The 18,236-nt window shown below is 42.9% G+C and overlaps 1 protein-coding gene across 16 annotated transcripts in view; it reads left to right on the top strand.

The window, feature by feature from the left end:
- The window catches only part of LOC135205702 (uncharacterized), a 1,031,110-nt gene that overhangs the window by 287,205 nt on the left and 725,669 nt on the right, over nt 1-18,236 (top strand). For 15 of the 16 annotated variants that reach the window (XM_064236823.1, XM_064236798.1, XM_064236782.1 and 12 more), the window contains one exon: nt 12,349-18,112. In XM_064236823.1, the coding sequence (XP_064092893.1) occupies nt 12,349-18,112 (5,764 nt within the window). The remainder of the gene's footprint in view (nt 1-12,348; nt 18,113-18,236) is intronic. The other variant, XM_064236816.1, reaches the window with a different exon arrangement.

Raw genomic sequence — 18,236 nt, forward strand, 5'->3', positions numbered from 1 at the left:
CCCGTGGTTGCAAGAACGCATTTGTTCTACAGCTTGCCACTTTGTATACAAGCGAGAAGACCAGTGGCAAGATTTACTATAACGTGAATAGGCTGTTATTTCTATGATGGGTAATAGTTACTTAGCAACACTCATCTCTTGCTTCAGTTAATAGAAGGCTATGTGTCGAAACCTGAGGTAAAACAAAACGGATTGTCTTTGTATCCCTCCCTGAATAGATGTAGTAGTTGTAACAAATGATATATAGACTGGTTCATTGTATGGATGAATTAGACAATGAATTATTTGTAAAGTAGACATTATACGAATATCAAGAAAATGGAAGAATTCCAAGCCAACAACGTAGTCCCGACAAGGTCTGCTCACTTCCCCCCAAATTTCCCATGTAGACGGAGCTATGTCTACCTACTTATTGCGTCAGCAGGTGAATTGCTTTGATGAACTCGTACTACCTCTAAGATACGTCATTGCCTACGTAGTTTACTCAAGGTGGGAGGCGACAGCACCCAATTGAGTAGACCTTGTCCCTCTTGGTCTGTCTTGACCTTGGTGCCAACAACTGCTGAGGAAGTTGCGATGAAACCTCCACAAAATAATAGTAATAATTGAGAATGATAATGCCTGTTCGTCATCACTGATATCGCTAAAGCCTAGGATGGGTACTAACATCGATTAGTTAATAGGTTATCGTATAGGAAAGTGGCCAGAGCCACAGTGAAGAGACGTTTTCCCCATATGTAAACTTCTTTTTACTGTGGGTGGAGCATAATGACGTCATAGGTTAACGTCACTATTGTGTTCGAAACCCTTACCTGCAATTTTGGTAGCTCAGGCATAGGAAATTCACTTTTACTCTGATAAGTACCAGAACTATTGAACTTAGGTACTAGATATTACTTGCAAAAATTTGGTAGGGTTATGAAATATATACTTTCAACTTTTATCCTCTCCGATGCTTTGACAAAAAGATGTTGCCGAAAACCCGTGTTTCATCGACTCTGAAGTCTGAACCCTTCAGTAAGTGATTATACCTTTACGATGATCACTCTTATTTAACTAAAAGCTAATTCAATACTTAGTCATTATTACTGCTATGTTCGCTCGACTGTAGCCTGAATGTAAAGCGTTTCGAAAACGTAAGTTAATCTTTCTGCTCTCTAGACTTATGGAAGGCAATACTTGTCTCGAGCATGTAGAGATAAAAACCATTCTGTCCCCTCCTCGGCTCTGGCGGCATCTCCACTTGAGTTAGTTGAATATCACAGACTCTCTCTCTCTCTCTCTCTCTCTCTCTCTCTCTCTCTCTCTCTCTCTCTCTCTCTCTCTCTCGTAGTGGAAATTACCACTTGAATAGTTATACCTCATTTTCTATTTATTTTCATCTTCAGGGAAGGTCGTGACTGTCATCTGTGTTTCGTTACAGACGTTTAGCAGTCGATTGTGAAGAGAATCTCTATGCCGTTGCTCCTGTCTTCTAACTTAATAAAGGGCCCTCCCCATCGCTAGAAATTAAGAAGTTACGGTATTTAGTGCTGGCAGAATCACGTTTAACTACAGCCAGAAAATCAATTAACAACATGCAACGAAAAGAAGACAAGTAGTGCGTGCTTGGTCATCAGCCATATAACCATTTCTTGAAGACCGTAATTGAATTTACGAATCTTTTGACTGAAAAGGGATATCTATAGACTGGTAGGAATCTACTTTAACAAGTTGTTTGATGTTTTCTACAGTTACAACTAACTCTGAGCCATTAGGTAATTACCCGTAATTGTAAGAAAATTGAGAGAAATTAATCTTCATCCTAAAACCGATAAATTAAAATATAGTTTTGTTTACTCTACTTTACCAGAATACTGAATTCGCCATATTTTGAATGTTCTTAAGAGGCAATTGCACTTGGCGAAAGGTAAATCATTCCTCCCAGATGATGGTGGAAAGAGGCCTTTCATGTGAGAATTCTATTTATTGGCTTTATCTAACTTCCACTCTATCTGAGGTGTAGATATTTTCATATTAAAAGAACTATTTCCTTAAGTAGCCTCAAATAGCGTTTTATTCTCAGCCTATCAAAAAATATACTATAACCTCGCTGGAAGATGGCCATAACATTAGATCAAAGGATAATTTGACCTCTGAAAAAAAAGCGAAATAAAGATTTAAAAAAAAAAACATCTGGTTCAAATAGAGGCTTTTTGTGTTAGATTAATTTACCTGTTGTTAGCACACTTCTCCCTCATGACGGATGGTTCCACACCTCCGTCAAGCTTTGATCTAGTTGCTGCCATCGTCATCGAACGTCAGTATCACATCATGCGCTCAAACAAGCGTTGCAGAGAAGCTGCAGAAATTCATCATTACCTAAATGACATTTTATTTAGCCATCCATTTGCAAGACATTTCGTTACTCTTCATGTTGACCATCGAAGGAAGTTCTCTAAAACAAGCCAGTCTTCATGGGGAACTCATGAGACTTGTGTTTCATCTTACAGATTTAGTATCAGCTTTTATAAACATACATACATTGTATGCGAGCGCGTGCAATCATTTGCTTACTTTCGTTTACCGCCTTCCCCTATTTGAATGATGAAAGTTGGCTAACCAAGTTCCTTATCAGAGGTAACTGGAGCTTTCGTAAAAATATGCAGCGATTAGTTTGAAACAAATTATCCTGCGACTTGGTTGTGTTACATCTCTGCTGTTGTTTATCTGTATCGATGAAGAAATATAAGTGCAAAGTTGTAATATAAAGGAAGAAATTATATCTAAACGGAATGAGAAATGATGCTATTTGTGGATAATCTAGTTCCTCGTTGGATGAGTGGGTTGCGTGTACGCCTACCGATTCGGAAGTAGCAAGTCCGATTTCTAGCTCTGCCTACGTGGAGTCAGAGGAACTTATTTCTGGCGATTAGAAATTCATTTTTCGATATGTGGTTCGGCTCCCACAATAAGCTGTAGGTCCCGTTGCCAGGTAACCAATAGGTTCCTAGCCAGGTAAAAATATCTGATCCTTCGGGCCAGCCCTAGGAGAGCTGTCATTAGCTCAGTGGTCTCAGGCGTTAAACTAAGATAAACGTAACTTTGAGGAAAGGACAGAGGAGGATGAGGCAAAAAGAAAATGCAGTCAAGATTGTCACGCTGAGGCCGAGGACCGGTGGAGAGTTGGAAGTCTGCTTGATTCCTTAACTGACTGATTTAGGTGTGTAAGATGTGTTAAAGTTCATGTGGTCAGTGGTTAATTTGATATGTGTTCCACGAAAATCCATTTCATCCATCAGTATTTATAAATACTTTCATACTTATCCTTGAAATAATGTATAAAAGCTGATATGAAAAAATATTACTATATTGGAAAGGTGGCTTATTGTCTCCATGAGCAAATTAAACAACACTACTGTATTTATAAAGACAATCTTATCCAAGAACTCGGAATGGAAAGTAATGAGCCTCCCCAACCGAAATTCATAAAGGAAACATTCTCTCAGGTCACCCAAATAAAACTAGGGCAGTGTGCCAGCAAATCTAACACCGTCGAGGGAACCAAGCTGTTGACCCAAAGTGATCAGCCGTTATAAGCCCTGTATGAGTTGTGTGTAGCTAATTGTCAGGCAGCGATAGAGGTTTCCCACGTTCATGATCATTTCCAGCATAATCTATTCACCACTAACCCGACTTTCCCATGAGAACTGCTGCAATTCATTCAGTATTTTCTTTTTATAACAGAAATGGGAATGTATCCTTGGCTAAAAAGTGGTTCGCTCTCATTCCTGTTAGCAAACTGATGATAAACTCTTTGCAGCCACATTTGCATAAGTTGGCGCCCAACAAAAGTTATCAAATCTACTATGACGATTCAGTCAGAATTTCCTTTCAGATCTTTAATACAAGTGGCTTTTAAGAATAAACTTCTCAAGAGATCGAAGAACAAATTGCTAAAAATTAAATCATTTTTCTCGCTGGATGTTACACTTTCTTTGCCTGGAAGATTGAATAATGGTTATGAATCTTCGAAAAATGAAACTGGTCAAAAGGGAAAAGCAGAATCTTGTAACAGATGAAGCGCGGAAAACTCCAGGACTTCCGCAAAGGGTTTGAAATCAAAGCTTACCTTGGGAAAATAAGAGTTCGGCTATTTGATCTAAATGAGAGGAAAAGGATGAAAAATGTTGAAACAGTTTATCAGAGTAGTAAATGTAAGTAAGTATGGTTAAGAGAATCAGAAGTATAGAAGATTTAGTGGTGGAAAAGAAAATTTATTTACATAAGAGAAGAGATGAAACTGGTGTGTTTTTTCCAGTTATGTTGATTGCGTAAGTCTTACGAGGAGGACCATGGAAATGCCGATGAAGCAAGCTGAAAAAGTGCAAGGAAGTAATTAAAAAAATATCTCGTGTGCTTTAGTTTCACAAAAACAGCCCGCCTCATCCTCACTGAAAATGAATCACTAAAGGTTTTCACCCATACAATTAGGATGAGAGTAAAACAACAGGCACAAGGGAGCAAATCTTGAGATGAGGGTCAGTCAGATGACTGAGCTCCATTGCAGGCACCATGCAGAATGATTTGGACAACTCCAAACTGTGCAGAGTTAAGTGATGTTAAAATAAGAGGAAACAGATATTCTCAGACTGGTAAGATTTATAATTTAATCTATCTGAAAGTATTAGTCTTTAAAAATGTGTGACAATGGAAATATGCAAATTAATTATCAAATAATTGATTTATTAATTAACTTTTGTGATTTTACTGGCGTCAAGTTACTAAGAATACGGACGCCATGTCACATTATTGAAACTACTGTACATCGGGAAAGTGGTAATCACATCAGTATAGTAAATAAAACCTGCGCATGTAATATGGTATTTAGCAGAAGAGTAAGAGGTTAGTTTTTTTTTTATTTATTTCCGAGATGTGATTGAAAATTAGGAAATTTAAATGGCATTTACAGAATACAACAATAGGCCCGAGAAGGAAAATAGAAGACAACAAGCAGATAGAAAACTTTTAATGGCGCAACAGATTTATTGATTATTCAAGCAGAAATACTGTTTTCCAGCAGAAGAGCGCCATCGGGAAAATGATTTAACGAAACGTTGGCAGTGGAGAAATAAACGTGCCTTTGCTCAGGGGTTTCGTGAATTTCTGAAAAGACGGCCTCATAATGCGTTGCATCTTCGCTTGAAATAACCAGTAAATAAAAGCTATATTTCTGATATTCTATGTATGTTCGAAATTATACAGGCAGATCAAAGCGTAAAGTGTAATGGCGCTATAATGTACAGTACTTTTTTTTTTATTATTATTATTTTCCTGATTACTCGGTGTGCAGTTTAGTCCTGAATGGGAAAGCTCTCCAAGAAGTTCACGAATTCGTAAGGAAAAGAGAAGAGTAGTTTAGTGACTGGCCAGAAGGAAAGGCAGTCAGTCACACTCTAAGAATCACGGTAAAGACAGTTTGGGAGAGAAAACTTCCTCGGAAATTGCTTAGATTAGGTAAAGAAAACAACAATAAACCCTGATGGAGGAAATAACTACACTGAAAGGAACTAAGCTTTTATGCTAGTCAATTGCAATTCTCAAGGTTCTGTTAGAGAATAAAAACCTTCAGATAGGTGAAACAAGAACCGCAGAGGATCTCACTTCATGTTATTCATTCGGTGCCGAGCAATATGAATGCACTGAGCCATGAAAAAAAATTACTGTCAGGCAGAACTCTCCATTCCTGTGAACCGTATTCGAACTCTTGGATCTAATGGTAGGACTTCGGCAAAATTAAACTCAGCGTTTCCCGTGTAAGGACAACGCTTTTCCCTATTTTTTATTGTATCCAATCATCAAGTCGCGTTGTTCTTACTTCCATCCGATAGAGCGTTCCGCGGCCTTTCCGCCGATGTGTAACACATGTAATTCCATTATTTGTACGCCTTATTATCTTTAAATGTATGTTTGTAAGAGAAAACAAATTTACTGTCTCAGAGTCATTTCTGCTCTCGGTGTGAGTCTGTACTACTTACCTGGTCATCACACCCGCCCACCCTGAGATTTTGGGGAAGTGATTTGCAGGTGGCATTATATTTCCGTGATTCGAGCCTGCTTTGTCAAGCTTTCAGATCAAATGTTAAGTTTATTTCATTGACACAAACGCCACTTCATGAATGCCCCCTTTCGCCCTTGTGAACTATGTGTCTTCTTCTTCTTCTTCTTCTTTTCTTCTTCCTCCTCTTATTCTTACTTTCTCTGGGCGACGAAAATATCCCCTAGCTCTCGGAGAGGAAGGAACGTAACCTACGCGGTGCCTGCAAACGTTTGTTTTCGATCGAAAACAAAAATGTTGGCCTTTTGTTTTCACAAGGCTGAGGGAAAGCTGCGTTGTTTTAAGAACAAAAGAGGCTATAATTACAATGTGCCAATTACTCTCAATTGTTTGTGAATAGACTTGTGGTCAAACGTGGCTTTTGTTTTTTAGCCTAATATTCTTGATCTCGTAACACACCTAGGAACTTCATTGATGCCCACTACAAACGTTCAGAGAGAGAGAGAGAGAAGGCCAGAAGGGGCTTTGGCAGACGAAATCAGGCACGCTTAGTACATACATACATACATACAGGCACCGCACGAGGCTTCATGGCATCGCTATTTTTAAGCACCAATTCCGCCAGGTGTACCCGCCCCCTTACCTCTCTCTCTCTCTCTCTCTCTCTCTCTCTCTCTCTCTCTCTCTCTCGCTGACACGCCACTTTCTCTTTATCTTCCAACCATCCTAATTTTGTGCATCTGGATATAGCAGTTTGCACGGGCCTTAAAATTAGTAAAGGTAATTTCTCCTTAATTACTTGACAACTCAGTGTGTGTATATTATATAATATAATATATATATATATATATATATATATATATATATATATATATATTATATTATATTATATTATATATTTAATTGTTACGACGCCGTATAGTTACCCTGAACTACTATCGTAGGAATAACCTGGATGTCAATCTGGTACCGACCAGAAAAAACCAGTTATTTCTCCCACACCCAGGCCATGTAATGCCCCAAGGGTCGAAGACCACGCGACCTAAGCCAAAGTCCAGTCTTTTCCTGGTCGCTGTCGCGTTCACACGCTCCAGCTTGTCATCTGATTACTGGCCCGTTTTCCCTGTGTGTTAGTTTTTCCCCTCCATTATGTGTGTGTTGTGATGGATGCTTCGCATGCCGTTGCCCCGGCCCTGAGGGTAGGGCCTGTATGGCCTTTCTGTCTCCAGTGAAGATTGATCCCCACACTTTGTGTAACAAGTGTCGGGGTCATCCTTGTTCTTGGGAGGCCACGTGTGGCGAGTGCACCTCGTGGACAGACCACCTGTGGGATCTAGCCTCTACCAAGAGGAAAAAGAAGCCTAGATCCTCCTCCAAGAAGTGTGCGTCAGAGGTCCCTCACAGTAGGAGCGGTAGCTATGGTCCAGGAGGCCCTTCACCTTCTCCGGCTCCCCTACAGGAGTCTCCTTCCCCGCATCTGGATTTTAACCCCGTCTCCTCCTAGCGAGGGGACCTAGGTCCTGCTGCCTGGCCTCCACCCAGTGCAGTGCCCGAGGAGTCTCTCTCTTTGCCTCCGTATGTTGTGCCATCCGGGGACTCCGCATTCCTGAGAGAGTGTTGGGCACATAGTGGTCTGCATGGCATCCCGTTGATAGATGTCCCGGGTGTTTCCTTATGCCTGTCCTCTTCCTCCTCCACCAATCCGGCCACCTCCCCGGAGGTAGGGGGTCTCCCCGGGAGGCATCGGGAGCCTACGGATTCTTCAGGTGTCCCCCTTGGTCTGTGGTCAAGGACCTCAAGTACCCCAGGCAGGTCGCCCCTCTGCAGGAGGAGGTATTTCCGTTCTTGGGCCCCTCCATCCTTCCGGCTGGGGCCACGGACCATTCAGGTGGTGCGGCCTCCCTGGAGGGGGCTCACCCGGGCCGTTCCGACCGTCCTACCTACTCACCCCAGGCCAGGAGTTGTCATAGTAGGGACAAGAGATGTTGTTCGTTGGAGGATAAATCATCGTGCAGCTCCTCCCATATGAGGAGTTGTAGGTCCAAGAGGAGCCGGTGTTGCGGGGGAATCAAGCGCATTCTTCCTCCTCCTCCATGGAACACTGCTCCCACTCCTCCCATCGTAGCCGCAATCGCAGAGGCCGGAGTAGGAGCGGTTGCCGCCGGGACAGATCACACTGCAGGCGCCACTGCTCTCAGAACGTTAGGTCTCTGAGGTCAGCACCTAAACCCGCAGCTCCTGTTGTAGTTCTGCGTGCGGAGGTAATCCCTCTGAGGTCCCAGTGGATCCCATCCCGTCCCAGGCAGCTCCTACACGGACCGGGCGGGCTCCCTCCTGTCTCGAGCCTCCGCTCCCGCCCAACCCGCATTTGGAGTGGAGCGCCTCGCCTCCACGCTCCTCAGGCGGGGTCCCACCCCCCATCCAGATGGTGGCCCATGAATTCTCTGAGGTCCCATGGATCCCTGAAACTCCTCCCAGCAGCCAATGCAAGGCAGAGGAGATTGTATGCTCCTGAGGGCATGCCCTGGCCCTGAAGTCGGTGGAGGGAGCCCTTACCTCCCTTGCTCTGGGTCTCTCAGAAGAGAAGCTTCTGGCTTGCCCAGTCTCCTTCTCTCAGCAGGAGGCTATGGCTATGGAGTCCACGGCGTGGACCTCACGTCGCCTAAGTTTGCCATGGAACACGATCTCCAGGATGAGGTGGAGCTGGTCCAGTTCAAGGAACTGGTCTTGTTGGGGGCCAAGTCCTTAGGGTTCCTCATGATCCAACTGTTTACCCAGTGGACCAACTGGGTCCTAAGGAGGCGGGACGCCATGCTGCCAAAGCTCCTGAGGAACTTGCCAGATAGAGAAGCCAAGGCCCTGAGGAACGCCCTGGTATCGGTGAGTCCCTCTTTCCAGAGCAGTTGGTAGAGGAGGCCCTGGAGCGTTGGAGGAAGGCCAGCCAGGACTCCATCGTTTACAGGGGCTCTTCCTTTAGGCAGCCAGTCCAGAGCAGGGGTCAGGAGCCTTCTAAGGCCAGACAACAGTTAGGAATTAAGGCACAGGACTGGCTCCGCCCCCAACAACCTTGATTCTTTCGTAGGAGGACGGGGAGCGCAGGGGTCTCAGCCCTCCTCCAGGGCCCCTCCCGCCCCCCCTCCTCATTCAGAGCCAGACCCTCCACCTCCCGGAGGGGCAAGAGTGGCCACTTCCCCAGGAGGAAGTAGGAGTCGAGGCCCACTACCCCACCAATCGCCACAGGTGGGGGGTTGCCTCTCGAACCATTGGAGGGACTGGGAGGATCTCGGAGCTGACCTGTGGACAATCCAGGTCCTTAGGGATGGTTACCGGATCCCCTTCCTAGACAAGAAGCCTCCCCTGACGGGGGAGCCCGACAGCGGGGCGTTCTGACCTCAGATCCCCAGTCACGGGGAGGCCCTTTGAATGGAGGTCCTTTCTCTGCTAGAAAAGGGAGACCTCCAGCTGGTGGTAGACCACTTCTCGATGCTCGTTAGGAGCTTCGAACAGGCATGCCCCCCCCCGGCACTATGAGGGTCCCTCGTTGGGATGTGGCGAGAGTTCTAGATGCCCTGAGGAATCCCCCATTTGAGCCTCTGAAGGACATCCTGGACAGGCAGCTTACTCTCAAAACAGTCTTTCTGCTGGCCTTGACCTCCTTCAAGCAGGTGGGGGAACTCCATGGCCTCTCTTACGTGGTCTCCCACTCAAAAGAGTGGAAAGATCTCACCTTTAAGTTTGTGCCCTCCTTCATGGCCAAGACCCAGAACCCCTTGGTGATGGATGATAGGTTCGTGGAATTCTCAATTGCAGCCTTACCGAAGTCAGAGGACCCCAGGGACCTCCTGTGCCCAGTCCAAGCTATGAGGAAATACCTGAGTAGGATGGAGCGGTTTAGACCAGAGATTCAGAACCTCTTCGTTACTACAGGCCGGGTTAAGGAGCCGGTCTCGAGGAATACCATCTCATTCTGGTTGAGGGAGACCATCGAGAGGGCCTATGAAGCCGCGGGACTCCCTCCCCTGCTGGGGGCCAAACCCCACAACATCAGGGGTATCAGTATGTTGTTGTCATTCTCGAAGAATTTGGAGGTCAGTCAGGTATTACGGGCAGGAGTGTGGAACAGACAGTCCACTTTTATGGCCCATTACTTTAAAGACTGTACCTGGAAGTCTCTCAACTCGTTCAAGATCGGTCCGGTGGTAGCAGGCCAGCAGAGGGTCTAGCCCCACCTTGAGGTGTGAGTGGTGGAGTGAGTGAAGTGCATTACCAACCATCCTTTGGCCCCCCCCCCACCTCCTTCTCCCTTCCTGGGCCTTCGGCATACTCATCAGGACCCTCTAACTAGACGGGTAAGACCTTGGGGGCATGTAGCCTTCAGAGTACAAACCATTGCCTTATGTGTCTCAGGTGTGAGTTATTCCTCCTTTCCCGCCGGGCCAGTGGCGGATGGGCACCCCCCTTACGGCCCATCCCTTCGTCTCCTCCCAACAAGGCTGGGACCCCTTGACGGGCACCCTCCGTGCCTCCAACCTTCCCTCGATACCTCCGCCTCCTAAGGAATAAGTCTTCTACGACAGTAGTTCAGGGTAAGTATACTTTGTCGGAACAAATCGCAAATTCTTGGTAATTTGTATTTTTCCTAGCTATACTTACCCCTGAACTATGGAGTTTTTAGGCCCTCCGCCCTCCCTACCTTCCCCGTGTATCTAAGGGCAGTAGCCTTAGGGGTGTGGAAAGGACTGGAGTTTGACTCACAGGTCATTTGGTCTTCGACCCCCGGGGCATTACCTGGCCCGGGTGTGGGAGGAATAACTGTTTTTTTCTGTTTGGTACCGGATTGACATCCAGGTTTCTCCTACGATAGTAGTTCTGGGTAAGTATAGCTTGGAAAAATACAAATTACTAAGAATTTGTGATATATATATATATTATATTATATATATATATATATATATATATATATATATATATATATATATATGTATATATATATATATATATATATATATAGATATATATATATATAACTCCATTGTAGAAATACACACACACACACACACACATATATATATATATATATATATATATATATATATATATATATATATATATATATGTGTGTGTGTGTGTATTTATGTTAAATTATTATATATATATATATATATATATATATATCTATATATATATATATATCATATATATATAGATAGGTAAATAAATATATTACATTGCCACAAGAAAATGTATTCGCTTATGTACTGAAGTCATATATATATATATATATATATATATATATATATATATATATATATATCGCTATCAAACATTTAACATAAATAATTTTGCATTGACTTCTACAGTGGCCTGTCAAGTAATTAAGGAGAAATTACCTCTACTAGTTTTGATACATGCATACATATACATATATCCATCTACCGCCTTCTGTGTAATATATATATATATATATATATATATATATATATATATATATATATATAGATATATATATATATATATATATATATATATATATATATATATATATATATATCTTAAAAATACAGTACTTACTTGAAAAGAACCTCTTGTATTTCATTCACATAGCTCTGCCTGTCACATAATCGTTACGTTCTCATTTGCTTTTGTAGTACTTTCTGTTGCCAAGTTATCAAGGTTCACCAGAACATGGTTGCTCTGAATCAAAAGTAATTCCTCCTCCAACTCAACCGATGACCACCTCCCTATACCCTAACCCCCCACCCCCGCCACCTTCCTTCCCCCCTTCCCCCTCCTCACTTCTCCTTCCATCCTGGTCGAATTTCCTATTCAAAACGTTTTTTTTCCATCCTTCGCATATATTTCAATAACAATAAGGCTAACTCCCATTATGCTCTATCTGTGGGCATTTCCGTTGTAGTCTAAATACATTTTTGCCAGCAACATTTCTATATTCTTTCATAAAGTCTTTCGACGATACACTAGTAGAATTGTCAAGGAGTAGGCTGAACGTGAAAAATTATTCCACATTCTCTCTCAGTTGCTAAATAATTATGGATCCTTACTGTAAAGACTGACACATCAGCTTTTTTCATGATATTGTTTTTTCATGATATTGTTTTATGCATTTTTTTTGCTAAGGTCTTGTAATTTTCATGGTAATGAAAACGTATTGAATAACTGAACTTTCGTATAAATGCTACGATAAAGAAAATTGCAAGTTTTAGGTTTTTACACTTATTTCTGTTTATTTCTACATAATTATTTAGTAAGGCTTTTGGTCTACACTGACCTCCCTGTTTCTTTTGTTTCAGAGTGTGCAGAGTGGTGTTGTCGGTAAAGGTGTGGGCGGGGGTGTGATGGAGGATGGCACATCCCAGGCCCCCGTAACTGCCCGTCTCGTGTCTTCCTCCAGCTCAGTGCCTGCTTCTACCCAAAGGAAATCAAGCTCACTTCCTGGCCACTACTCCCGTGGGTCTCACCACTACCATGCAGTTCCTCAGACTTTCCGTGATGCCTTCACTACCAGCAAAAGCCCCACACCTCATCAAGATGGTGTTTATGCTGTTTCCAGTGTCCCTGCTGCCCCTCCCCGTGGACCAGCTAGCCCAAGAGGACCAAGGGAGACCACTGTCTCTTCCATTCACCAACAGCAACAACAAAGGCAGTGGTTGCAACAGCAGCAGCAGCAACAACAACAACAACAACAGCAACAGCTTTACCAACAGCAGATTTACCAGCAGCAACAGCAGCAGAAGGAATTGCAAAAATTGCAAGTACAAAAGCTGCAACAGCAGCAATTATCACAACATCAAAAGTTAACAGAACAAAACCAGAAACCCCAGCAAGACCAACAAAAGGCACATCACCAAGAGAAATCACAAAAATCACAAAAGACAAAAAATCAGCACAACCAAAAACAAAATTCTGATAAACAGTCGTCCCAGACAGAGAAAAAGAAACGTTCTATACTTAGTGGTATTTTCAGGAGACGCAAGAAAGAAGTAAGTAGCAGTTCAAGTAGCAGCAGCAGTAGTGATAGTGAGGAACCTTCACATAAGCGTGCAATCCTTAGGCGCCGCAGTAAAAAAAGAAGTTCAAAAGATCCACTTCCTCCTCCACCTCCACCACCACCTACTGAAGCATACCTTCAAGACAACAGCAATTCAGAATATGGAAAAATTGGGGACTCCTCTCTACATGACATCAGTAATAAGACTTCTTTTGATGAAAGAACAACTTTCCGGGTTGTAGTCAGTAACACTGGAAGTATGGGAAGAGAATATCAGCCACTAGGTATTCCAGTTTCACCCCCTCAACCAGGGCCTTTATATCGGAGAGGTGTATCAACTTCTCACGATTCTTTGTCTGTAAGTACAGGTTCATGGGCACATGGTCTTCATGTATCTCAAAGTTATTACTCAGGTGGTGGTATGGGTATGCGAAGCTCCAGCACAGACACTCTAGGAAAAAAAGAGAGGCGAGAAGCATTAAAGGCACGAGTAGAAAGGCTTAGAGAAAAATTTAGAGATACGAGCTCTGATGAGGAGAAGGCATCTGTATCATCTCACTCTATGCATGGAAGTGAGTCTAGTTTGAATAACACAAACTCCTTAACTAAGCGATCAAGGGCAGCCAGAACAGAACGTTTTTTAAGGCGAAAGTCTCAGGAACTTGAAACTTTGAGAACAGAGACTGAAAAAGACAGGCGTAATCGAGAAGTTGTTCAAGCCAGAATTCAAGAAATACAACGAATCAGAGAATATGAGGCAGAGAGGAACAAATTGAATGATGAGCAAAAGCAACTGCCAGATAAAACTAAACCAAGATGGAGTGCCAAACTTGTGTATCAAGAATCTAGTGAATATGAATCTTCAGTCCTACTTCAAACACCAACGGCTAGTCCTGCTGCAAGTCCTCACATGAAAAATAAATTTGCAGGTCACACTCTGCCTTCTTCATCTACAAATGACAAGGTAGTTATCATGAGAAACAAGCCTCAAGCTCAACATGCTTCTATGACTTTTGGTTTGGTACCTCCTAGTGGATCTACAATTAGGAGAAGCTTTCAGGACTTTGAGACACCAGTGCAAGGTGATTTAAGAGGACATAGAAGTGCATCTTATGACAGTAATATAAACAGAGCTTCCTTTGTAATGCAGAGTCCTTATGGAAATAATTTCAATGGAATCTCTACTGTTAGCAATGTCCATACCAATCGATATGGCCTGACACCTCCAGCCCCGCCTCCCAGAGATCGAAGTCGTATAATGTCTCCAGGGGATAGGAGACCTATGTCTTTTTCTTTTGAAAATATCAATCAAGAGGTTCATCGACCAAATTCAAGCCAGTCTAGTATCAGCAATTTCACAAAAGGTTCTAGTCCCAGTCCTAGTGTAAGGTCAGTGCCAGCATACTTCGGCCCTAAAACCAATAGTCAACAGCTTGAACCTCCTCCTTTCTCAGTTTCAAATCGACGTTCATTTTCTGAACAACAGTTATCTCCACAAGAACAGGTGCAACTGAGACAAAACTTTGGTGCTCCTCCTGCTAGACCAGCTCCCCCAGTATATTCAGGTACCCAGTACAGGTATACTGATCAACCACCAAACACCTATCTTTCAAACCAGAGTAGAACCCAATCACAACAGTCTGTAGAACCTCAAAACTCTTGTACTCCTGGATCTGTGCAGTTTTATACAGATCAGACACCTCAGTATGCAAAAATAGTTCCAGTTAGTAGCATTCCTCCATCCCCTTCATCAGATTATTCCTCATATGTAAGTGATAATAGCATCAGATTGCAACAAGCAAACACAGCATGGAGGCAAAAGGAACAAGAAATAAAAAGTAGAGTTACATCTCAGATAGTGCCTCAGATTCCCAGTGATTCTTCTCGATCAAATAGCCCTAAAGTAGATAATCTGTATCCAAGTGGTATTGGTCCACATTCTTTAGGTAGTCAACAAAGAGATGAAGTTTATGGCACCATCCAACCTAAATCATCACGTCCTCCTCCAATTAGTTTAAAACAAGCTGAGTCCCTCAGTTCTCTTTCTGGTCAGAGTGATGTTTCTAGCCCTGTTCCTAAGATCATTGATTCTGACTCCAGTCAGGGCAGTCTTGCCAAAGAAAAGAAAAAGCCACCACATAACAGACCCCTTTCAATGGTTTTGGAGAAGTCTGAATCTGCTGAAAAGGAATCTCCCCCTCATACACCAAAATCTAGACCGCAACCTCCACGAAGAAATCACCAGCAAGCAACAGATTCTATCCGCGAAACTTCAAGGCGACAGAAGTTTCAACAGATGATTAAGCAAAAAATGGAACATCCTAAGGAAAGGACTGAATATCAAAAAGAATTTGAAGAAATGTTCAGAAAAGAGAAAGAGAGGCTAGAGAGGAGTAAATGTAACAACTTTGAAGAAGCTCTACAAGAATTAGAAGAAATCTATGAGAGCCTTAAGTTAGATAGTGAAGATTTATTAGATGGTGCTGAGAGAAGAGATTTGCCTATTGCTCACCAAAAGTTAAGAGATGAATATCAGGAAACAAGAGATGATTCAGCTAGTGAAAATGGTGAAACAGACTCCACCATTCAGTGCCAAAGCAGGTCAAGAACACCAAAGTTGCGTCGCTCAGGAGTACCTGATAAGAAAATGGATGATATGCACTATCGCAGATGTCAGCAAAGCATACGCAATCAACCTGATGTTCAAAAAGCTCTTCAGATGACTGGTAGCTATTTACTGCTTTCACCAGCTCATACAACTCCAGCTGAACTTGATACTGACTTGCCAAAAGATCCAATGCTTGAAGGGGAACCAGATGTTGTATATGATGATGTTTCCTATCGAAACATCAAACAAGCCAATTCTATCAAAGTAATAGATCCTCAGCCACCATTTGGAATTCCTCTAGGTCCAACTACACAGGCTTCACCAAATGATTACTTGCATGTTACACCAAAAGAAAATTACAGACCTAAAATGATTGCTCGGAAACAGCCAGATACTACCATGGATGATTTGGCTTTTAGAAATCTGCGGAAAGATCAAAGGGATCATACAGGTAAGGAAGTTAACGTTGCTGAGCTTGATGAACTTCTCTCTGAGGTGAATAGTGATTCACCAATACACAGGAGGAAAATGGTTCGTTCCGCATCAGCTGATCGTGCAAGGACCATACGAAATGACAGTGAACAAGCCCAAAACAAAGACAAAGGTACTAAACTTCAAACCCCAAGAAGGGTTAAGCACCAACATGAATCAAGGCGTGCAGGTCGCTTTACAGAGAGCTTCAAAGATGCTGTTACAGATTCTGAATCAATAAATTCATCCCCTCTAGGCCCCCGTCATAACCCTAGCTGGCTAGAAAGAGCTAACCTGCTTGACAATAAATGGGATAATTTAAGCACAAATACACTTAGTACAAGCACAGAAACTCTTACTGAAATGTCATCTGCTAGAGCAGTCTCACAACCTGACATTCGCCAAGCAATCATCCGGGAAGCTCGTGTACCTCCTGGTGGGCCCACAGAAATGAAAGTTTCATCTGAAATCTCTATACCATCAGCTGCAGCAGTTAATGTAACATTTAAACCCATCTCTGTACCAAAATTAGTGAAAGTTCAAACGATACAAAGTGCCCCAGTGTCACCAGTTGTCGTGGAAAAGAAGCCATACAGACCTTTAGATAGCATATTTAACAATAAACCAAAGCCTTTTTATTTATCAGACTCTAAAATTTCAGACCAACAAAACAGAAAAGATCACGTTGATATTGCCAAGCTTGACGCTCTTATTTCTACTTTATCCAAAATTGAAAATAACGAAGAATCAAGTGTGAATATTCAAGAAACCCCTCAAAATGATGATGGAAGTACGAAATCAAGTAATTCAATTGAAGATTCGCTATGTGATAGAAATCTACAGTCTCCTGTTGCCGATCATGCTGAAGATGAGAAGCTCTATGCCAAGGCAAACATTCAAAAGGCCATCAAGTTATCTATGGCCTTGGAATCAAGTAGCTCTGAAGGTAAAAGGGTGTCTTCCCGTAGACGTAGTGCAATAGACTTACCAGTTCATGATAATGAGCCTTCCAGCTCTAGTCTCAGCCTTCTTTCTACTAATATCTCTAATTGTTTGAATGTTAATCCATATAGTAGCCACTTTCCTATAAGAAACTCCCCTGAAAGAGTAAATCTTCTTGAATTTCACACTTTACCTATTCCTGCATCAACATGTACTGATAAGGTAGAATCAATGATTGTTGTTTCTCAAAATGTGCATGATAGAGCCAGGAGAGCTCACTCTGTACCAGCGTCACCAATAGTAGTTGAAGATGGTCCTGTATTTAGTAAAGTATTTGAAGTAGCCTTATCGAAAATGTCCAGAGAAAAAAATATTGAGAACCAGAAACCTGTCTCAGAATTTAAAAGTTGTGAAATTGCTAAGACAAATGTGCAGGTTATGCCAATGAAGGTGGGGTCATCAACTGATGATCCTGTTTCTCTGTCAAATCCCCATATTTCTGAGCTTAATGACAATCAATCTGTGTCAGTAGGAAAAAATGTTTTAGATGCTGAGCCTGGAAGTGCATGTGCTTATGGCAGTTTTTCTTCAAACTCCTCTGGTAATGAAAATTCACTTCTGCATGCTGCTCTTGATCTTCATGGGAATGCAGAGCGCGAGAGTGATCGTTACAAAGAGAAGGCTGACAGCAGTGGTCTTAGTCTGGATTCTTTTGAAGTACCACCCCCACCTTTGCGCTCTTCCTCTTTGCCTCCTTCTCCAGCTCTCCAACCGAGGTCTTTTGCCTTCAACTCTGCTGTACCTTTCAGTGGGCCTCCCTCACCCACAGGGCTCACATCCTGCCAACCTAACCACAGGATGCGTGGTGCTAGCTTGCCAGTCAGTGGAAGTGCTGCAAGTGGCAGCAGTTCTGAGGCTGATGAAAGGAATACTTTGGTAAGGGCTGGTTCTTTGCCGCCAACCTCATGGCCCCTGAGAGAAGAACGCAAGACTCCTAGAAACCGAGGAGATGTGGCTAATCGTGGGTCACATCCTTGTCCTTCAGGTGAGGCATCAGAGTGTGAAATGACTGCCCAGGAGTGCTCGTGGAGCCAATCACTCTTGGCCACCTGTTACTTGCTTGCATGCCTTACCCAGCTGGCCGGGATGGATATTATCACTGCCTTCAG

Source organism: Macrobrachium nipponense, chromosome 11, assembly GCF_015104395.2.
Source record: "Macrobrachium nipponense isolate FS-2020 chromosome 11, ASM1510439v2, whole genome shotgun sequence".
Lineage (NCBI taxonomy): Eukaryota > Metazoa > Arthropoda > Malacostraca > Decapoda > Palaemonidae > Macrobrachium > Macrobrachium nipponense.